The sequence below is a fragment of the Salvelinus alpinus genome, chromosome 12 (assembly GCF_045679555.1).
Source record: "Salvelinus alpinus chromosome 12, SLU_Salpinus.1, whole genome shotgun sequence".
NCBI classification, from domain to species: Eukaryota; Metazoa; Chordata; class Actinopteri; order Salmoniformes; family Salmonidae; genus Salvelinus; species Salvelinus alpinus.
This window is the reverse complement of record NC_092097.1, coordinates 29677147-29700725: the sequence shown is the minus strand read 5'-3', so window position 1 is coordinate 29700725 and position 23579 is coordinate 29677147. Positions and strand designations below refer to the sequence as shown.

Genomic DNA, 23579 nt, shown 5'->3' with positions numbered 1-23579 from the left:
CTCTCTTACCTATAGTGTCAGCTTTGCTGAAATGACGTGTGACCACATTGTCCATGTTGTCATTCTCACACAAGTTGAGCTCCAACAGATAGACCTCCACTTTACAGTGCTTGACAAACATGCCGTGTTCAACCACCTAGAGAGAAAGAGCAAGGTTAGAGAGAGAGACTAACGCAAAAGGGTGAAAATATACATTTTTAAATGGCATCACCTTTCTGACGATGGGACGCTGGCCCTCAAGGCAACCATACCAGCTGACAAACTTGTTCCACGCCTCAGTGGGCACAAGGACATAGTCCAGCTCATCTATAAGGTGCTCCTTCAGGATCTGAGTCTCATGGTCTAAGGAGAAAGAGAGAGAGTGTCAAGGTAAGTTTATGACATCAAGTATTTAGACTGCTCGTTTATAACATTTACATTTAAGTCATTTAGCAGACGCTCTTATCCAGAGCGACTTACAAATTAACTAGTTTTGTATTTATTAGAATCATGTTCACAGCAGAGACAAAAGAAAACACACAGGCCTACACACAGATTAAAATACAATGTGACATTTTGTGGAAGTGAATATGATGCCTGCATTACCTGAGAACAGGCCAGAGTTGTCAACAGGGCCGGGATAGAGACTGTGCTCTCCAACATTGTACATATCCCAACTGTCAAATCCCACATATTTCTTCCACTGCTTGAACCACCGACTATCAATCAGAAACCTGCAAAAATAAGTGCTACTGTATTGGGTGGAATGATAACTTGCAGGTTAAAATGTATATCACACAACGGTAAAACAAATGTTTTATATAAACTTGCCTTGCATGCAGACAACCTGTGCCACTAGTTTCTAAATTATGTCTAACAATTGCTAGGTTTCAGTCGGAGACAGATTATCAAGTGAATATTCCAAAATCTGCATAAAAACAATATGCGCATTTTTAAACCAGAGATATTTCCATCAAATTGACATCTTGCAGATAAGTCTGTGAATGATGACGTAGTGCATATTAAAAATAAATTTTGCGGTTAAATTCCCATGTACTAAATTAAAAAATATTACAGGGGGAAAAAATTACATTTCAACACAACATCCAACAATTTCAAAGATTTTACTGAGTTAAAGTTCATATGAAGAAATCAGTCAATTGAAATAAATGTATTAGGCCCTAAGCCTATTTCGCATGACTGGGAATATAGATACACTGCATTCGGAAAGTATTCAGACCCCTTCACTTTTACAACATTGTTACGCTACACCCTTATTCTAAAATGGATAAATAATTAGTTTTCCCTCAATCTACACACAATACCCCATAACGACAAAGCGAAAACAGATTTAGTTTTTTTTTTTTAAACAGAAACACCGTATTTCCATAATTATTCAGACCCTTTGCTAGGAGACTCGAAATTGAGCTCCGGTGTGTCCTGTTTCCATTGATCATCCGTGAGAAGAAGTTTCTACAACTTGATTGGCGTCCACCTGCGGTCAATTCAAATAATTGGTCATGTTTTGGAAAAGCTCACACCAGTCTATTTAAGGTCCCACGGTTGACAGTGCATGACAGAGCAAAAACCAAGCCACGAGGCCGAAGGAATTGTCCGCGTTGCTCCAAGAATCGATTGTGTTGAGGCACAGATCTGGGGAAGGGTACAAAAAAAAATGTCTGCAGCATTGAAGGTCCCCAAACCACAGTGGCCTCCATCATTCTTAAATGGAAGAAGTTAGGAACCTAGACTCTTCCTAGAGTTTGCCGCCCGGCCAAACTGAGCAATCGTGGGAGAAGGGCTTGGTCAGGGAGGTGACCAAGAACCTGATGGTCACTGACAAAGCTCCAGAGTTCCTCTGTGGAGATGGGAGAACCTTCCAGAAGGGCAACCATCTCAGCAGCACTCCACCAAATCAGGCCTTTATGGTAGAGTTGCCAGACGGAAGCCACTACTCAGTAAAGGCACATGACAGCCCGCTTGGAGTTTGCCAAAAGGCACCTAAAGGACTCTGACCATGAAAAACAAGATTCTCTGGTCTGATGAAACCAAGATTGAACTCCTTGGCCTGAATGCCAAGCGTCACGTCTGGAGGAAACCAGGCACCGCTCATCACCTGGCAAATACCATCCCTACGGTGAAGCATGGTGGTGGCAGTATCATGCTGTGGAGATGTTTTTCAGCGGCAGGGACTGGGAGACTAGTCATGATCGAGGGAAAGATGAACGGAGCAAAGTACAGAGAGATCCTTGACGAAAACCTGCTACAGAGCACTCAGGACCTCAGGCTGGGGCAAAGGTTCACCTTCCAAAAGAACATTGACCCTAAGCATACAGCCAAGACAACGCAGGAGTGGCTTCGGGATAAGTCTCTGAATGTCCTTGAGTGGCCCAGCAAGAGCCTGGACTTGAACCCGATCGAACATCTCTGGAGAGACCTGAAAGGTAGGAAACAAGACCTCCGCTACGATGATCCTCAACACTGGGGCTCCTGTACTCCCAGTTCACCAATGACTGCGTGGCCAAGCACGCCACCAACTCAATCATCAAGTTCACAGACTACACAATAGTAGCAGGCTTGATGACCAACAATGACAGCCTACAGGAAGGTGGTGAGGGCTCAGAGTGTGGCGCCAGGAAAATAACCTCTCACTCAATGTCAACAAAACAAAGGAGATGATCGTGGAACTTCAGGAAACAGCAGAGGGAGCACCCCTCTATCCACATCAACGGGATTGCAGTGGAGTAGGTGGAAAGCTTCAAGTTCCTCGGCGTACACATCACTGACAAACTGAAACAGTCCACCCACACAGACAGTGTGGTGAAGGCACAACAGAGCCTTTTCAACCCCAGGAGGCTGAAAAAAAAATGGTTTGGCACCTAAAACCCTCACCAACTTTTACAGACACACAAAGGGTGGTGTGGTATGCCCAACGCATACCACACCGGGGGCAAACTACCTGCCCTCCAGGACACCTACAGCACCCGATGTCACAGGAAGGCCAAAAAGATCATCAAGGATAACAACCACCCGATCCACTGCCTGTTCATCCCATTGTCATCCAGAAGGTGAGGTCAGTACAGGTGCATCAAAGCTGGGACCGAGAGACTGAAAAACAGCTTCTAACTCAAGGTCATTAGACTGTTAAAATAGCCATCACTAGCACAGAGGCTGCAGCCTATATACATAGACTTGATATCACTGGCCACTAATAAATGGAACATTAGTCACTTTAATGTTTAATATTATGCATTACTCATCTCGTATGTATTTACTGTATTCTATTCTACTGTGTCTATGCCGCTCTGATATTGCTCATCCATATATTTGATATATTCTTAATTCCATTCCTTTGCTAAACTTGTGTATGTGACCAATAAAATTTGATTTGAAAATAGCTGTGCAGCGAAGCTCCTCATCCAACCTGACAGAGCTTGAGAGGATCTGCAGAGAAGAATGGGAGAAACTCCCCAAATACAGGTGTGCCAAGCTTGTAGCGTCATACCCAAGAAGACTTGAGGCTGTATTCGCTGCCAAAGGTGCTTCAATAAAGTACTGAGTAAATGGTCTGAATACTTTTGTAAATGAGATTTCAGTTTATTTAATAAATTCACCAACATTTCTAAAAACCTGTTTTGCTTTGTCATTATTAGTAGTGTGTGTAGATAGATTAAATCGTTTTTTCTTTATTTTAGAATAAGGCTGTAACGTAACAAAATGTGTTAAAGGTGAAGGGTTCTGAATATTTCCCGAATGCGCTGTATGCATCGGTTGGTCAGATACCGTCAAGGTATTTCTGTGCATTCAAATTGCCATCGATAAAATGCAATTGTGTTTTTGTCCGTAGCGTATGCCTGCCCATACCATAACTCCACCGCCACCATGGGGCACTCTGTTCACAACGTTGACATTCAGCAAACCGCTCGCCCACATGAAGCCATACATGTGGTCTGCAGTTGAGGCCGGTTGGACATACTGTCAATTTTTTTTAGGCGGCTTATGGTAGAGAAATTACATTCAATCCCGACAACAGCTCTGGTGGACATCCCTGCAGTCAACATGCCAATTGCACACTCCCTCAAAACTTGCCACATCTGTGGCATTGCGTTATTGTCCACAGCACAAGGGGCAAGGGGTGTAATGATCATGTTGTTTAATCAGCTTCTTGATATGCCACACCTGTCAGGTGGATGGATTATCTTGGCAAATGAGAGATGCTCACTAACAGGGACGTAAACAAATTTGTGCACAACATGTGAGAAGCTTTTTTGTGCGTATAGAACATTTCTTGGATCTTTCATTTCAGCTCATGAAACCAAATATGTTGCGTTTATATTTTTGTTCAGTGTAGTTAAAATGGGTTTCGTGACCTCCCGGGTGGCGCAGTGGTCTAGGGCACTGCATCGCAGTGCTAGCTGCGCCACCAGAGTCTCTGGGTTCGCGCCCAGGCTCTGTCGCAGCCGGCCCGCGAATTGGGCTAGCGTCGTCCGGGTTAGGGAGGGTTTGGCCGGTAGGGATATCCTTGTCTCATCGCGCTCCAGCGACTCCTGTGGCGGGCCGGGCGCAGTACGCGCTAACCAAGGGGGCCAGGTGCACGGTGTTTCCTCCGACACATTGGTGCGGCTGGCTTCCGGGTTGGAGGCGTGCTGTGTTAAGAAGCAGTGCGGCTTGGTTGTGTTGTGCTTCGGAGGACGCGTGGCTTTCGACCTTCGTCTCTCCCGAGCCCGTACGGGAGTTGTAGCGATGAGACAAGATAGTAATTACTAGCGATTGGATACCACGAAAATTGGGGAGAAAAGGGGATAAAACTAAAAAAAAAAAATTTAAAAAGGGTTTCGAGCACATTTTCAGCTCCGATGGTTTTCTCACAAAAAAATGTGCTTTATATAGCGAGTGTGCCCACTCTGGTATTGGCACATGCGCTCTAGCCAACAGCTCTTTGTGCGTGCCAATGGATAAAACTCACGTAAAGCCTACATTACTTTTATTGACAAAAGAGCAAGATGTTTTTTTCTTCAAACGGCAGCCAAGCATCATGTCACCAGAATAAGACCCTCGATATTTATTGGAAAAGCCTAGTAGCCTAATAAAGCATCAAGCTCTACACGTTGCACTTTCACCACCCTGAAGTTGATCATTACTTATTTCATCTGTAGCCTAATAAACTGCATGCTTCCCCGAAGAGTCGTAGTGGGAGGACCACAAGGCATTGTGTGACTCAGTTTACTTCGATATGAATGTTATATCAATATTTGTGCATTAAAAAAATACTTTACACCAACATTTCTTGCATCATTGATTTTACTGACACAAAAAGGATGACACCTTGTCTAGCGTATTTAGTTTTTTCGGCATTTGGAAAGTTTACCGAAAAACGTTATTTTTCAAGCAGGCCCGTCATGACATTTATCCGACATGTACTTTACTTGCATAAAAAGGTTGAATGGAAACCTGTTTAGTGTTAGTATTCATCTGTCAACATATTATGCAACTCCAAAACAAACTGTCTTGCGCTCTACGTCACATTCACATATAGTAGCATGTCTTTAATCTCATCTCAAGCAGGATTACACATGGTCCAAAGTCCAGGCAAGGGAAACTTTATTTCTAAAGAACCCTTATTAGATATGAGAACTTAGTGACTAAATTAGCTAGGTGTACTTTAATGCAACTAAAGCCTTTACAATGCCCATCTCAGCTCTGTTTAAAATGAGGTCAGGAGTCAGCATACTAGGCTCTGTTTACACAGCCAGGCCAATTTTGATCTTTCGCGCAATTATTGACAACATTATTGTTTTCTCCTATCATAACCATTAAACTAACTCTTATAAAGTCACCATTGGCCTCATGGTGAAATCCCTGAGTAGTTTCCTTCCTCTCTGGCAACTGAGTTAGGAAGGACTCCGGTATCTTTGTAGTGACTGGGTGTATTGATACACCATCCAAAGTGAAATTAATAACTTCACCATGCTCAAAGGGATATTCAGCATCTACTTTTTTTTGTTTTTAACCCTTCTTTGCGAGGCATTGAAAAAAAACCTCCCTGGTCTTTGTGGTTGAATCTGTGCTTTTAATTCCCTACTCGATTGAGGGACCTTACAGATAATTGTTTGTGTGGAGTACAGAGATGGATTAGTTAATCGAAAATCATGTTAACCACTATTAATCAACACAGAATGAGTCCATGCAACATATGATGCAATTTGTTAATACCAATTTTACCATAACAAAGGGGTAGAATACTTTATTCACCCAAGACATTTCAGCTTTTCATTTTGTATTATTATTAATTCTACAAACAACATTTCAGTGACATTAATGGGTGTTGTGTAGATCAATGAGACAAAATCTAAATTTAATCAATTTTAAACTCAGGCTGTAACAACAAAATGTGGGAAAAGTAAAAGGGTGTGAATACTTTCTGAAGGCACTGTACACCTGCGTTGCTGAAAACACCTACCCAGCTGACATTACCCTGTTTAGAAAGACTCAGAGGCCAAAACAATCGAAGTTGTCTGTAGCCTTGCCCCAAAAGCATATCAAACTTGCCATCGATCCCAACTAAAACGATTGCTTACTTAAGCTAAATAAACATGTTGTGAATTTTGCTAAGTTTATTTAGATGTATGTACCATAACAAACACAACGTTATGACCCGGCAGCTTGCTTGTCTCAAGACAACGTGTTCAGGGATTCAGTGTTTAATAGTCGCATGTACTGGTAGTGCCTGTCTGGTTAGCCTAACTCTACTGAGCCCACATTGGTTGTTTCCCGTCCCTTGTTGTTCAGTATGGATATGGCTAGTTAAAGTTAAAACCTTGCAAAGATCTCAACTGGAAACCTGTGGCCTTGGCAACTGAATATCTGAGAGGGCCAGTCGGTGGGTGTTATCCAGTTTCAATGACAAAGCATTAGCTAGCTTGTAAAATAGCTAACGTTAGCTAGATAACATTACTTCGCAGTCACTCGTTATCGCATTGAACAGGGGCCTTTTGACTACACCTCGTCATGTCGTAACTAGTTAGCCGGCTAGCAAGCTTATGTGAGTAGACAGAGTTAACTTGCGCAATGCCTTCGCTTGGATAGCTTGCCGGTTGGCTAACCTTAGTTATTAACTAAGTACAACTAGCTAGCTAACTAGCTTGCACTAGCTACAGTAACTATCGGGTGAGAAGAAAGGTTAATTTGTTAATCACATGTCTACTCTGGCCCAACTAACTCCATAAAACAAACGATTTCCCGTTCAATGCAATAGGAACCGGTTTACCCGTCTCTGACAGGCCTATGCTACTCGCTAGCTAGCTGGCTAACGTTAGTTCCCCTGAACTGAAAAGTAGCTAGCCTAGCTAACATTACCGTAGCTATTGTCTAGCTGCTAAAGTTACATTCAAAACACTTCCTTACCACTCGTCGCTCTTTCGTAGAGTTGTTTTGAGAAGTGTTCCAATACTCTGTTTTTGACTCTCGGTTGAAGGTGTCGGTATTTGAGCGGCTACAGACTCGGGGTCGGGGTCTGCCGCGCTACCCAACTCGGGTCCGCCTCCCTCGGCCATCATGCAGTGAGTGAGCCGGATTCGTGAACGCGCAGTAGAAGAATCGCGGATGCACGAGCACCACAATGTTGGTGAGACTTGCTGTTTCCGTGATCTGGGGGGGGGTCATCACTAGTTACCACAGCCACAAAGTCATTAACCCTCCTATTTTTTTAATTACATTTCTTAAAATTCATATTTAAACCTAACCCTAACCAATTTTGACTTTGTGGCTGTGATATCTAGTATAAACCGCAGAAAGTTGCTGGAGCTCGACGGTAGAGGGCTCCACTAAAGTAAAGTAGCAGCAACTTCTTAATGTATTGTAACTATCTGTAATTATTATCATCAACTTGGTAGGCAAATACTTTGCTTGCAATTGTCTTAGATTAAAAATTCACGGCAGTCAGATAGCTAAATGATGCCTTCAGTGTTTGCTGTCTTCAGAAAGGTGCCAAGCCATTGCCATGACAACTTGGTTCCTTGTGTCTCTTTGCAATTAAGAGGGAATAAAACTCCACTGCGATTTAGTCAAAACAGTTTTTATACAAAAACACAAGGGAAATGTTAAAAAATAAATTGGAGAAATATGAAAAATAACACATTGCATAAAACTATCACAAACAGTAGTTTTCCAGCACCTAATGTCTAGATTTGCCTCATGTCAGCTATGACAGGATGCTGCTGATGCTGCACACAAACTCAAAGAGGAATGATAAAAGATTGTTAACTGGAATTTAATCATCAGCAATGACCATGTTTAATTGTTGTTGTTTTTACTTCAACACCTAGTTGTCTTATGTTGCTAAGAGCCAACTCTTACAAATGGGTTGAGTTACTAATAATATTAAAACTTTTTTTTTTACGACAAACTCACAAATAACCAACAAGTATGACCAAACAAATGGCAGGTAGGTGGAATCAGACTACATGGTCAAACATGATTCAAAGTGGTGATACAACACATTTTCATTCACCTTTTAAATGTTTTGTTTTTGACAGTACATTGTTTCTAAGTTTTTCCATTACTATTATCCTTTTTTGGAATGAGTTTTACATAGCTGACACTGAATCTTCCAAATAGTTAAAAGTATTAATTGAACTTAGTACTATAATGTTTTCTGTTAATTAATCTCCAATTAAAGTTAAATGGACAATGATGGCACTGAAATTAATGTAGACATCATTCTCTATGTCATTTCCTAAAGTCAGCCACTTTAAGTAAAACTAAAATGTTGTCCAGCGGCAGGTTCCCTGCAGTAATGAACTGGCAATCAGAAGATACCCGTTGGTAACTCCTTACTGAACATTCCATCCAGATCCAGTTCCCTGCTCATCAGCTCCTCCTCAATATTCTCCAGTGCCCACTGGTGGTCAGTTAGCTCAAGTGCTTCCCATTCTGCCTAAAAAGGGGAAATAAACATCTGTCTGTCAGATGATTCTGCTGGGACCTGTAGGAATTTAATTCACCATGGAGAGTAAGTCAATGTTATCAAGAATAGACAAATCTACCTTGAAGGCTTTGTTGGTGTCTGCAGGCATGGCCATGGCAGCACCACTCATCTGCTCCTGCATGATCCTGGACTGGTCTGCACCTGCATGTGTCACATTACACCAGCATCAACACTCTTGTTATTTCATATCGCTTTAGAGTGAGAAAACCAGGACTGTGAAGAATTGGAGGCCTGCCACTTCAACATAGTTGACATTATAGAATCATGTTCCATTTATAACCAGCCTTGCTGCTGACATGACACTGAATGGTTGCAGACATGCCTATTATCAAATCAAGGCAAGACAGCTTGCCTACTAGAAGTCTCATTTCTCCAAATGATTTGTTGTTGCCTCAAATCAGGTCAATGACCTTCTGTCTATTGCTTTTGATAACAAATACTGCTGTAAGTTGGTTACAAACTATGATTCAATAATGTCACATCTAGTTTACAGAAACACATGCATCAATAACCTTTGCAGGAAAAACTAAACTGAATTATGAAGTTGGATGAAAATTACCATTATCTTGTCCTAGAATTAAGGAGTACATGCTTCGCAGCCCAAACACATTCAGGAAATACCACGATGCTGAGCTCACCCTTAAAACATAAATGAGGGTGAGGTTATAATTTATCAATGCTTACACTAGCAAAAGGACTCAGAGGCAATATTACCATATTAACTTCACGGAACTCAGATAATTTAACAAGTATGTATTTCCTCAACTAACCAGGATGCATCAAGTGAGAGTAGCTCGATTCCTTGTTGCAACATGGGTTTGAAGCGCAGGGTGAGAGGAAAAGGAACCTTGGCTGTGAGGAACAAGAAAATAGTTAGAGAACATTGTAAGTTTGGCAATTTACATAAAACCAGTTTGTGCAAATGTTGAACAAACTGCTTATAACAAAGAAACTAACTGAATTATATACTACTGTTATTCATAGGTTATTTCTATGTAATAACAATTTTACCATGCAATTTCTTAGTAAATACCTGGTAATTTCTGTACCATAAAAAAAAGTTGATATTGAAGAGTGACAATCATCATCCAAACAACCCAGTCTCAGTGCAGTGAGCGAGGAGGATGTTACTTACTTGTGACAAAACCTGAGAAGGTCCAGTTAATCCAGCCTCCGATGAGGATCATGGGAAGAACATTGGTCACGTTGCCTTTCATCATGTCTGTCAGCATGCTGGGGTCTGGACAAAAAAACAGTTAGTGTAGCTTTACAGAGTACAATCGCAAACAAACTGAGTTGTAATTGGTGCGCTATTAGAAATAATATGCTCCATATCATGTGTCAGGGTTTAATAGAGATACACGGCCCAATACCTGCCTATCATGGTATGAGAATAGGATTATATGAGAAGGAATGATGTGATTCTCTTATGCTCACCTGTCATTGGGGAGGGAGGAACGACCTTTCTTTTGGTATTTTTGAAGAATCCATCTTCTTGATTATTGAAGTAAAACTTCCTCATCAAAAATGACTGAAGTAAAAGAGAGAATTCTCAAAGTCTGAGCGCAACTAGCCTACACTTTTTTTTTTAAACTTGAAGAGTCAAACAGTGCAAATCAGTGTTTTATGGTCAATCCAACATTGATCTCACCTGTTTTGGAATGTACTTCCCATTCTCTCTGAGGATTCTGCTCCTGATGAGAACCTGGCTGAATATTGGAGAGGACTATGTCAAAAACAAACTTACGGTAAGACATTTCTACTTTAACCCTACATGTTCCGAAAGCCTTTTTATAAACGGTCAATGCACAGAACATCTAGCCAGGGCTCCATGCTTACAATACCATTACCTGTCTGATACCTGCTCTAATGTCAGCTTCTTGTCACTCTGAAGCAAAATGGAGACATAATGTCGAATCACCCCAACAAGAAAAGTGATGAAGACAATGGGCAAGACCACCCAAAGCCTGATATTGGAATCCAGCAGAAGCTCCGGCTCAACCATCTCTATCAAGGTGATAAGACAGAGACAATGTGTAAGAGCAGGTTTCATAGGAATAACTTCTGCTTATGACAAAATCTTGAAAATGGAATTAAGTTAATATCAGCACTATGTTTCGAGAGAACTGGGCCCGGTTTCCCAACGACGAACTTAGCCTTAACTTAAGATACTTTTGGGAAACCGGGCCCTGGTGAATGCATTGCACAAGCATTTTGGCGTCTAACAAACTGGACAGTGCAGCAATATACTCCTGTTTCCCAAAGTTGCTAACGTTAGCTAGCTAGCGAACAATGAATCGCATATTTTAGCTTACTGACTGATTCACTGACACCACCATGTTAGCTAGCTACTACGAGCCAACGTTAGCTAGTTACAGTAGCTAGATCAAATACCTGTCAGTACGTTACTGTCAATTTGGTCGTATAGCAAGCTACTTGTGAATGCACAACTAGTCAGCTAACTACATAACGTATACTGTTTACATGTACCATCTTGGCATTCTTGCCAATTTCCAAAAACAGAGAATAACAGTACTTTAGCTAGCTAGAAGAGCTGCTGGAAAGAGCTGGCTGGCTAGCTAGCTATCTAGCTACTACTGACTGTTAGCTAGCCGAGAGAGAATGAGTAGGTTGAAGGGTGCTACAGCTAGCTAATAATACACGATTCAACCGGTTAGGAAACAAAACGCCGCCGTGTTTGACGTTTATCTTACCGAATGTAGCTATTTCGTTTGGCAAAGACGTGTGTCGTGGTTACATATCTCGGGCGTTGCTATGCTAATTAAAGTGCTGTCTATAGTCCGACACAGTGGACGCGTCATAATACCCATAAAACCTAGCGGTAAAACCCGAAAATGGTTCCAATCGTTTTCCACCATTAATTTTCCTGTAGGGGATTTTAGAACTACCTCATGCAAGGTCTGTGTTTCGTGTAGACTTACCCAGGCGTGACGTTTTGATAGCCGTGCAAATCTCTATGGGACAAGGTAACTTTTATCAATATATTCCCCTGTAATTAACCCTAAAAAATGTACCGCTAATTAAACGCTAATGTGACTTTCATACAGAACTCTCGGTGAATGTGGGAGCAATGTGGAGGTTAAGTCTTGTTATTGTGAGGGGGAACATAGTGCAACATTTTGTGGATGCCAGGTGCAGAGAGAGGCTCAGAGCTACATCATGACTGATTCTATATCGTATGCAAGGGCTGTAAAACAGATTGGTGGAGCTTGTTAGGATTTGTGTTTTTTGCACTATAACCCAATGCTATATCACATGTGATTGAATATTAGCAACTGTTGGCCTGGGCGCCTAGGTGTCTGTGTGTGTGTGTGCTGGAAGTAACAGTTAGCCCCAGATAAGTGTGCTGGGAAGCTGTGGTTAGCCTTGAGCGAGAACAGTGTGCTTTGTATGCAGGTGCAAATAGCTCAGACAATGTTGCAGAGCTGTCTGACCTCAGTCTCTGGGGTGTGGGAGCGTAATCTACACAGCAACAGCGCCGGACACCAAGGAGCGCCAAGAGGCTGGGACTAGCCTGAGCGCCGGCGATAGGCTGAGCAAAGTTTAAACCACGCTCAGCCTCTACTGTGATAGGCCAACAGACGGGTTGGAACTACGTCTGTCACCGTATAAGAACAGCTGTTTACTTACATCCTGCCAGTTCCCTGTTCTACCCTGCGGGGTGGTACAGTGAACCCGTATATACGAAAATTGCATTTACCATTTATCGCTTGAGTTTAATAAGAAATACTTAAAGTATATTCGGTGACTCTGAATCACATTTTGTCCTGATACCAGATTTGAATTGACGCAAATCCCTTATATGGTGACCCCGACGTGATCTGGTGAAGGATTTCGCTGGACATTGGCGTGCCAGCCAATTGACCATTGCTGTCGTCAGATGGGTGTGTCTCACAACTCCAGACTGGTCAACTAAAAAGGTAAGCAGAAACCTATTGTGAAAAACTACATTTCTGCACATTGGCATTATCCAAATTTAGTTTTGTGAGACACCTGTTTGACGTAAGTGACCAAATTATATGATTGATAAAATTTGAAATATAAATAACAATAGCTGTTGAATGTAAGAAGCGTATGTTGTGGTGAATGCAATTTTGATTGGCCAAGTAAACGTAGGTATAACAGCGAATGTACTGTACTAGATACTGGGTATCAAGTTTGATTGTAGTTAATAAGTCGGGGACTATTAACAAGTGTGTGTGTGTAAGCGTAGGTGTAACAGCGAATGTAATGTACTGGATACTCGGTATCAAGTTTGATTGTAGTTAATAAGTCAGGGACTATTAACAAGAGTGAGTGAAGTCCTGGAACTACTGTTGTCAGAACGTATGAGTGATGTACATTAGGTATTAGTCGGAGTACTAATACTGGTTTGAATGATCTGCGGATAACGGTACAGGCGAGGACCTGTGTTATACTGAGATTGGCTTACTGAGTGACTGGCGTACAGTAGGTATTAGTCGGCGTACTAATACTGGTTTGAATGATCTGCGGATAACGGTACAGGCGGGGACCTGTGTTATACTGAGAATGGTTTACTGATTAAAGTTCATTGGGTATTAAGTCAGAGTGCTACTGCAAAGTTTGAATGACCTGTGGGTATTTTTGAAGTTATAACATTTAGCTATTAAGGGTGGTAATAATGCTGATATAGATTAAAGATTTGTTCTAAATGTATACTAGTTATACATTTCCCCATTGCAGGTTACTGTGACTGAGTTGATTGCAAACCGTAGTTCGGTATAAGTAGAGAATAACTGTATCGAGATTGGCCCTGAATTTATACATACCCCATTGTGTGTGACTGCGACTAACTTAAATGTGTATTTGCTAAATAACCCTGTTTTTCAGTTAGTTTTCATACCCTTCCAGTTAAACATTTATTCTGATACAAGTAGTGAGTGATTATATCTGGGGGAAATGTGTATTAAGATAAAATTATAGAAAAATGACAGTGTAATTAATAGAGGGCGAACAAATTTATGCCCTAATTTCTGAACATATATCCCTATTTGAACGCAAACTAGAGACGCGATTTTACATGGTGATTGAACCCGCTGTTTATTAGAACATTTGATGTAAGTTACCAAATTCATATGAATACTATATCTAACAATAACATTGAATTTAACATTGAGTATTGTGGTGGATGCAATTTTGAACTTGATCGATCACTCTTATGATATAACTATGAATGTAATGCACTAAATGGATCAGTTGGTGTAACGCGTATCCCAGTTTGTATGAGGGTGGGTCGGCGAACCTGCCAGTGTGAGTGTGGGTAGGATCGCAGTGTAACAGTGAATGTGATGTACCTTTAGTTTGTATGTGGTAAAGTTGGCGAACTTACTGGTGTGAATGAAGATTTGAAAGACTCGAATCGTGTGAATGAGGTACATCTGATATTAGTCGGCGTACTGAATATCGTTTTGAATGATCTACGGATAAAATAACAGGCCAATAGATTTAAGGGACCTGTGTTACATTGGATGGTTACCGAGTGAATGTAGTGCATTGGATATCAGGTTGGTGTAACGCTGATACCAGGTTTGTCTGATAGGATTAAAGATCCGGGTTATATGGTTAAGAGTTGGGAAAGGACTATAGAGATATAATATTACATTAAAAAAATAAGCCCAAATTTATAATATTATTGAATCCGATTTATACTACAATTGATCAAACTTACCGGTGAAATGGCTAATCAGGAGGTTGAAAACATTGAAGTCAACATTAGAAACTAATAGAGGAGAATTTTTTTTTTTTTTGAGAATGGACTGAGGAGGGCAGCATTGCCTCACATAGCGGGCTCGACGGGGAGCCCGGAAGAATACTGGAGACTCTGAAAACACCAGTGAAATTTAACAGAAAGTTAAGGTATACTAACATGCCGGTGGAGCTGATTTAATGTTAAAGGGACAGTTATAATTACTAGGTTTTGTTTGTAGTAAACGTTTGGGTTAGAGGGGATTTCCATGTTTTCCAGTGAAAAACTATCTTAAAGTTTTGTTTTCTGAGTTTTCATAAATATGTTAATTTTTTGGATAAAGGGTTCTTTATTTTGTCTAATATAGTAAGGAACACTTCTTTGAAGTGGTGGAATGACTTTCCAATTGTGGTCTGATCAGCCACATTGGAAAGCCATTTGAATGGAGAATCTAAGGTCATTGGCGTCTGAGTTTAACCTTTCTGAACCACCCATCCGGGATATTTGTCATCAGAGACACTGACTAGCATAGCGTAGACTAGCACGAACGGTATATAATAGTAAAATATAATTTCATGAAATCACAAGTGCAATATTGCAAAACACAGCTTAGCCTTTTGTTAATCCATCTGTCATCTCTGTTTTTGAAATTATGCTTTACAGCGCAAGCAATACTTGCATTTGTATAAATATATCGATCGCTCGACAAAACAATAAGAACACTTAGCGTCAGGTAACTTGGTCACGAAAATCAGAAAAGCAATCAAATTAATCGTTTACCTTTGATGATCTTCGGATGGTTTTACTCACGAGACTCCGTTAGACAGCAAATGTTCCTTTTGTTCCATAAAGATATTTTTTATATCCAAATACCTCCGTTTGTTTGCTGCGTTATGCCCAGGAATCCACCGGAAAAAGTGTTCGCGACAACGCCGGAAAAAATTCCAAATTATATCCATAATGTCCACAGAAACATGTCAAACATTGTTTATGATCCAACTTCATGGTGTTTTTCAAATATCTATTCGATAATATATCAACCGGGACAGTTGGCTTTTCACTAGGACCGAGAGAAACAATGGCTGCCTTTTACTTTTGCGCAAAAATCACTCGGAGAGCCCCCACCTATCCACTTACGCAATGTGCCCTTTCACGCTCATTCTTCAAAATAAAAGCCTGAAACTATGTCTAAAGGCTGTTGACACCTTAGGGAAGACATAGAAAAATAAGTCTTATTGATATCCCTTTATATGGGCAATAGGAATGCATGGGAACAGAGAGGTCTCAAAAACAGGGCCACTTCCTGGTTGGATTTTCCTCAGGTTTTCGCCTGCAATATCAGTTCTGTTTAACTCACAGACAAAAAAATTTACAGTTTTGGAAACTTCAGAGTGTTTTCTATCCTAATCTGACTATTATATGCATATATGCATATTCTAGTTTCGGGGGCTGAAAAATAGGCAGTTTCAAATGGGTACGCCTTTTTAGCCAAAAGCGAAAACTGCGCCCCCTAGTTCTAAGAGGTTTAAGGTAATTTGATACAAAATTAATATTGTGGATATTGGTGGAGGATGAAAAGTCACTTGAGGGCGCCATTGGTCAACTTATGGAGGTTCATGATATTGTTAGATAAAATACAGTGGACTCCTGAAGGAGATATTTCATTAGTACAGAAAGCATATGATATGGTTAGCATTCTTTTTGGCCTCATTTGATCATAGTATAAAGTGGACGGGGCTATATGACATCTGTGGTGATTCAGGATTATTGATAGGATTGATAGGATTGAAAAATATATGCCTTATAGAAATAGGACATGTTAATCACAAAACATAGCGTGACTGCAGAAAAGCTGTTGTTAATCTAGGGTGTCGACTGTGCTAACCAGAAGGTTGAGACAAGATGGAAAAATGCTGAATAACAAGAAAACAGGAACTGAGCAGTGTAGCCACCGGCAACTTAGCTCAAACTTCACAACAAACACTTCCGGATATCTGGATCCTGTGTGCTGTGAGGCTGGGACCAGCTTGGGCACCACCGATAGGCTAGCAAGTTTAAACCACCCTAAGCCTCTACTGTGACAGGCCAACTCTAAAGTTGGAACTACATCTGTCACAGTATAAAAGAAGATGTCTGTACTATTTCAGTCAGTTCTCTGCTTTACCCTGCGTGGTGATACAGTGAACCCGTATATACGAAAATTGCATTTACCATTTCTGAGCTTATGTTAAATAAAAATACTTAAAGTGTATTCGGTGACTCTGAATCACATTTTATCCTGATACCAGATTCGATTGACGCAAACTTTTACACATTTTATTATCTTAGTAGTGCAGAATTAGGAAGACTGGTATTAATCGCACACTCCAGCACAGTAGGGGGAGGCATGCACCTTAAACTTTGTTTGCAGACCTCCATGATATAACAGAAGAAGAAAAAATCACTTAAGGTGCAGGGTGAGGAAAAACCTCAATTTCTCCATGCAAACTCATCGACAAGTAGCAAGTAACATAGCAGGTAGATATTATAGCCTTTTAAATTTTTCTCATGTAAATAATTGATAGTGTATTTCTTGTGTGTATTCTTGTTTAGCATTTTTCAAAGTACCTAGCTAGCTACCGTTGCAATTTTAAATTGCCCTGGATTTGTAGCTAACCTCGGGTATCTCCGTTGATTAGTAGCAAGGAGGGTTCTGTGCTATGTAGCATGCATTCTTTGTTTTTCGAACTCTGTAAGCAAGGAGCGTCGCTGGAGCTTTGTGATAAGGTAAGCCCTGTTTGCTAGCTGCTCACAAGCTATTTTGTTTAGGTCAAAGAGCTGTGGTTTGGTAGATGTTTTAGAAAATTAACTAGATTGACACTGACTGTAGGTACAGTTGAAGTCAGGAGTTTACATACACCTTAGCCAAATACATTTTAAACTCAATTCCTGACATTTAATCCTAGTAAAAATTCCATGTCTTAGGTCAGTTAGGATCACCACTTTATTTTAAGAATGTGAAATGTCAGAATAAAAGTACAGAATTTATTTCAGCTTTTATTTCTTTCATAACATTCCCAGTGGGTCAGAAGTTTACATACACTCCATTAGTATTTGGTAGCATTGCCTTTAAATTGTTTAACTTGGGTCAAATGTTTCAGCAAACTTAATGATGGTGTTGGAGTCGTGTTTGGCCACGCAGTCGTGGGTGAACAGAGAGTACAGGAGGGGACCAGGTACACACCCCTGAGGGTCCCCAGTGTTGAGGATCAGCGTGGCAGACGTGTTTTTTTGCCTACCCTTACCACCTGGGGGCGGCCCGTCAGGAAGTCCAGGATCCAGTTGCAGAGGGAGGTGTTTAGTCCCAGGGTCCTTAGTTTAGTAATTAGCTTCGTGGGCGCTATGGTGTTGAATGCTGAGCTGTAGTCAATAAGCAGCATTCTCACATAGGTGTTCCTTTTGTCCAGGTGGGAAAGGGCAGTGTGGAGTGCGATTGAGATTGTATCATCTGTTGGGGCGAATTGGAGTGGGTCTAGGGTATCTGGGAGGATGCTGTTGATGTGAGCCATGACCAGCATTTCATGGCTACTGACGTGAGTGCTACGGGGTGGTAATAATTTAGGCAGGTTACCTTCACTTCCTTGGGCACAGGGACTATATTGGTACTACAGGTACCTCTCAGGGAGAGGTTGAAAATGTCAGAGAAAACACTTGCCAGTTGGTCCGCGCATGCTTTGAGTACACGTACTGATAATCTATCTGGCCCTGCGGCTTTGTGAATGTTGACCTGTTTAAAGGTCTTGCTCACATCAGTTACAGAGAGCGTTATCACACAGTCATCCAGATCAGCTGGTGCTCTTGTGCTTGCTACAGTGTTGCTTGCCTCAAAGCGAGCATAAAAAGTATTTAGCTCATCTGGTATGCTGACGTCACTGGGCAGCTCGCGTCTGGGTTTCCCTTTGTAGCCCGTAATAGTTTTCAAGCCCTGCCACATCTGAGCGTCAGAGCCGGTGTAGTAGGATTCAATATTATTCCTCTAATGACGCTTTACTTGTTTGATGGTTCGACTGAGGGCATAGTGGAATTTCTTATAAGCGTCCGGATTAGTCTCCCGCTCCTTGAAAGCGGCAGCTCTAGCCTTTAGCTCGATGTTGCCTGTAATCCATGGCTTCTGGTTGGGGTATGTACGTACGGTCACTGTGGGGGCGACGTTGTTGAAGCACTTATTGATGAAGCCATTGACAGATGTGGTATACTCCTCAATGCCATTGGATGAAACCCGGAACATATTCCAGCCTGTGCCAGCAAAACAGTTCTGTAGCGTAGCATCCGCGTCATCTGACCACTTCCATATTGAGTTAGTCACTGGTTCTTCCTGCTTTTAGTTTTTTCTTGTAAGCAGGAATCAGGAAGATAGAATAATGGTTGGATTTGTCAAATGGAGGGTGGGGGAGAGCTTTGTATGCATCTGAGTGTAGACCACCTTTACTCCAGAGTTTGTTTGTTTTTTCCTCTGGTTCCACATGTGACATGCCTGATTATGTTAGGTCAGTACCTAGTCACAGAAAAACACAGCCATTTTTCCAGCCAAAGAGAGGAGTCACAAAAAGCTGAAATATAGATACAATTAATCACTAACCTTTGATCTTCATCAGATGACACTCATAGGACTTCATGTGACACAATACATGTATGTTTTGTTCGATAAAGTTCATATTTATATCCAAAAATCTCAGTTTACATTGGCGCGTTATGTTCAGTAATGTTTTGCTTCCAAAACATCCAGGGATTTTTGCAGAGAGCCACATCAATTTACAGAAATACTCATAATAGACATTGATAAAAGATACAAGTGTTATGCATGGAACTTTAGATAAACTTCTCAATGCAACCGCTGTGTCAGATTTCAAAAAAGCTCTGCCGAAAAACCACACCATGCTATAATCTGACTACAGCGCTCAGAGACCAAAACAAGCCATACAGATATCCGCCATGTTGTGGAGATGTCAGAAATAGCATTATAAATATTCACTTACCTTTGATGATCTTCATCAAAATGCACTCCCAGGAATCCCAGTTCCACAATAAATGTGTGTTTTGTTCGATAAAGTCCATAATTCATGTCCAAATACCTCCTTTTTAGTTCACAAATCCAAAATCACGACGCGCAGGCCAGGCGAAAAGTCAAAAAATTCCATTACAGTTTGTAGAAACATGTCAAACGATGTATAGAATCAATCTTTAGGATGTTTTTAACATAAATCTTCAATAATGTTTCAACCCGGAGAATTCCTTTGTCTTTAGAAAGGACTGAGCTCATGGCATTCTGCCAGACCTCTTACTCAATCAGCTCTTATTCTCTCCTTCACAGTAGAAGCCTGAAACAAGGTTCTAAAGACGGTTGACATTTAGTGGAAGCCTTAGGAAGTGCAATATGACCCCATAGACACTGTATATTGGATAGGCAAAGACTTGAAAACCTACAAACCTCAGATTTCCCACTTCCTGGTTGGATTTCTTTCTCAGGTTTTTACCTGCCATATGAGTTCTGTTATACTCAGACATCATTCAAACAGTTTTAGAAACTTCAGAGTGTTTTCTATCCAAATGCATATTATTAGTAGATATCTTAGCTTCTGGGCCTGAGTAGCAGGCAGTTTACTCTGGGCACCTTATTCATCCAAGCTACTCAATACTGCCCCAGCCACTGGAAGCGCCGCTCCTGGATGAGCATTTTCTTGTTTGCTTATGGCCTTATAGAGTTGGTTGAGTGCGGTCTTAGTGCCAGCATCAGTCTGTGGTGTAAAATAGATGGCTACGAATAATATAGACGAGAACTCTTGGTAGATAGTGTGGTCTACAGCTTATCATAAGGTACTCTACCTCAGGCAAGCAATACCTCAAGACTTCTTTAATATTAGACATTACGCACCAACTGTTATTGACAAAAAGACACACCTCCACCCCTCGTCTTACCAGACGTAGCATCTCTGTTCTGCCGGTGCATGGAATATCCAGCCAGCTCTATATTATCCGTGTCGTCGTTCAGCAACGACTCGGTGAAACATAAGATATTATAGTTCTTAATGTCCCGTTGGTAGGGTAATCGTAGGTCATCAATTTTATTTTCCAATGATTGCATGTTAGCAAGTAGAACGGAAGGCAGTGGGAGTTCACACGCTCGCCTACGGATTCTCAGAAGGCAGCCCGAACTGCGTCCTCTTTTCCGCCATCTTTTCTTCACGCAAATGACAGGGATTTGGGCCTGTTCCCGGGAGAGCAGTATATCCTTCTCGTCGGACTCATTAAAGGAAAAATCTTTCCCAGTTTGTGGTGAGTTATCGCTGTTCTGATGTCCAGAAGCTCTTTTTGGGCATAAGAGATGGTAGCAGAAACATTATGTACAAAAGAAGTAGAAAAATCTTTTTTTATTTTTTATTGACAAATTACCACAATTGGTTTGGCGCCATCTTAACAATGAATTTGAAGATATATCTGCACAGTATGTTTCTCATGACTTAAGATTGGGTGTTGAGGGACCACATGTCTCATTGTTCAAGGTGGGTTTTTGTAATGATGCCATGCAACTCTCCTTCTGTGGCCTCCAATTGCTCTTAAATAGAAATAAAACTAAATGCATGCTCTTCAACCGATCGCTGCCTGCACCTGCCCGCTGTCCAACATCACTACTCTGGACGGTTCTGACTTAGAATATGTGGACAACTACAAATACCTAGGTGTCTGGTTAGACTGTAAACTCTCCTTCCAGACTCACATCAAACATCTCCAATCCAAAGTTAAATCTAGAATTGGCTTCCTATTTCGCAACAAAGCATCCTTCACTCATGCTGCCAAACATACCCTTGTAAAACTGACCATCCTACCGATCCTCGACTTCGGCGATGTCATTTACAAAATAGCCTCCAATACCCTACTCAATAAATTGGATGCAGTCTATCACAGTGCCATCCGTTTTGTCACCAAAGCCCCATATACTACCCATCACTGCGACCTGTACGCTCTCGTTGGCTGACCCTCGCTTCATACTCGTCGCCAAACCCACTGGCTCCAGGTCATCTACAAGACCCTGCTAGGTAAAGTCCCCGCTTATCTCAGCTCGCTGGTCACCATAGCAGCACCCACCTGTAGCACGCGCTCCAGCAGGTATATCTCACTGGTCACCCCCAAAACCAATTCTTCCTTTGGCCGCCTCCTTCCAGTTCTCTGCTGCCAATGACTGGAACGAACTACAAAAATCTCTGAAACTCGAAACACTTATCTCCCTCACTAGCTTTAAGCACCAGCTGTCAGAGCAGCTCACAGATTACTGCACCTGTACATAGCCCATCTATAATTTAGCCCAAACAACTACCTCTCCCCCTACTGTATTTATTTATTTATTTTGCTCCTTTGCACCCCATTATTTCTATCTTTACTTTGCACATTCTTCCACTGCAAATCTACCATTCCAGTGTTTTACTTGCTATATTGTATTTACTTCGCCACCATGGCCTTGTTTTTGCCTTTACCTCCCTTATCTCACCTCATTTGCTCACATTGTATATACTTATTTTTTCTACTGTATTATTGACTGTATGTTTGTTTTACTCCATGTGTAACTCTGTGTTGTATGTGTCGAACTGCTTTGCTTTATCTTGGCCAGGTCGCAATTGTATATGAGAACTTGTTCTCAACTTGCCTACCTGGTTAAATAAAGGTGGGGGGAAAAAATGGATAAATAATGTTTTCTGTAAAGATATCCTGTGGACATCCTGTGCCAGTGTGATGCGGTTGTGGAGACTACAGCACATCGAGCCTGTGGACGAACAGGTCAGTAACTCATGAAATATGATAAAACATTGAATTTGTAGATGCATCGAAATTGACTTTACATCCCCTTTTCCCCGATTTGGGCATGAGGCATGACATGCGGAACATCAGGCTCACCCCCGAGAAGCAGTGCATGATCAACGCCACCCTCTGCAATGAGATCTGCTGGAAGTGATGTCTCTCACATCCTTAGATGTACTCGCGCTCTCTCTCGTTCTCATTCTTGTTCTCATTAAGCAGTCCAGATTATTTTCTTAGGGTGTGTCCTATCTAACTCTACTACTTATTTGGAGTTCAATGGTAACATTGAAGTTCCAGGCACGAGGGATGATGCCAGATGCCGGGATAGCAGGTAGCCCTTTGCTTTGATGTTGACAGTTAATTTTAAATATAGTCAGTTAAATTTAAATATTGTCAGTAAATCATTCCACTTAAAATTGCTGACTAGTTAGCTAGCAAACAAACATACTGTGCAGATATATCTACAAATTCACCTGGCTAATTGATAGTTTGAGGAGGAGGGACATGAGGGTCCTCAGATCATAGTTGTTGTGCTGTTACATTTGTAAATGACCTGATATAAAAGCAAAATTAGCTAAATGGAAACATCTGCTTACTACTTTCATTGCATTATTGTAAATGTTCAGGCGGTTGCCATTTTCCGTCGGGAAAGAAAAATGGCCCTGCATTTACCAGAAAAGGAAGTTCCACACAACGAAGTGGGTAAGAAATCATTTAAACATCACAGTTATACATTTAAACTGTGCCCATGATAAAATGTAATGTGTTGTACTATTGAATGAAACTGTGAGGAGATGCCCTCAGACCAGCCTTTGACTCAATTTATGTTAACTACTGTGAGCGGACCAAGTAATTGGGCGTCACTCTAAAGCGGGAAGGTGGAACAAACGAGTCAGGAGTAGGTTTTCTTGATTGAACACAGTTCTCTATTGAGGGCATTTGGTCAACACAAACACTCCCAACATAATCAATGAAAATCTCCCAAGGAAAAAACAGACATCTTCTTCTCCAGATCAAACAGGAACACAATACGATTATCTTTAAACTACAACAAAA

The 23579-nt window shown here is 41.2% G+C and overlaps 2 protein-coding genes and 1 long non-coding RNA gene across 4 annotated transcripts in view; 1 reads left to right on the top strand and 2 right to left on the bottom strand.

The window, feature by feature from the left end:
• Positions 1-7579, bottom strand: part of LOC139535847 (ubiquitin carboxyl-terminal hydrolase 4-like) — a 32808-nt gene extending 25229 nt beyond the window's left edge. The window contains exons 1-4 of the mRNA XM_071335687.1: positions 7384-7579; positions 586-713; positions 212-342; positions 10-136 (exon numbers count right to left, since the gene is read on the bottom strand). Of these exons, the coding sequence (XP_071191788.1) occupies positions 10-136; positions 212-342; positions 586-713; positions 7384-7535 (538 nt within the window). The 5' untranslated portion in view covers positions 7536-7579. The remainder of the gene's footprint in view (positions 1-9; positions 137-211; positions 343-585; positions 714-7383) is intronic.
• A 458-nt stretch (positions 7580-8037) lies between these two features.
• Positions 8038-11872, bottom strand: LOC139535849 (ER membrane protein complex subunit 3). Its single transcript, XM_071335689.1, has 9 exons — positions 11680-11872; positions 10816-10972; positions 10617-10674; positions 10403-10496; positions 10101-10205; positions 9736-9817; positions 9525-9604; positions 9024-9106; positions 8038-8914 (listed from the first exon to the last, which is right to left on the bottom strand). The coding sequence occupies exons 2-9, from the start codon at positions 10968-10970 to the stop codon at positions 8786-8788; spliced, it is 786 nt and encodes a 261-aa protein (XP_071191790.1). The 5' UTR covers positions 10971-10972; positions 11680-11872; the 3' UTR covers positions 8038-8785.
• On the top strand, positions 11825-23326 carry LOC139535851 (uncharacterized). Of its 2 annotated transcripts, XR_011667206.1 has the most exons (4): positions 11825-11952; positions 12764-12906; positions 22429-22502; positions 22593-23326. It is a non-coding gene; the product is annotated as an uncharacterized lncRNA (long non-coding RNA). The 2 variants fall into 2 exon arrangements; XR_011667205.1 differs by having other exon boundaries at positions 22429-23326.
• The last annotated feature ends 253 nt before the right edge of the window (positions 23327-23579 follow it).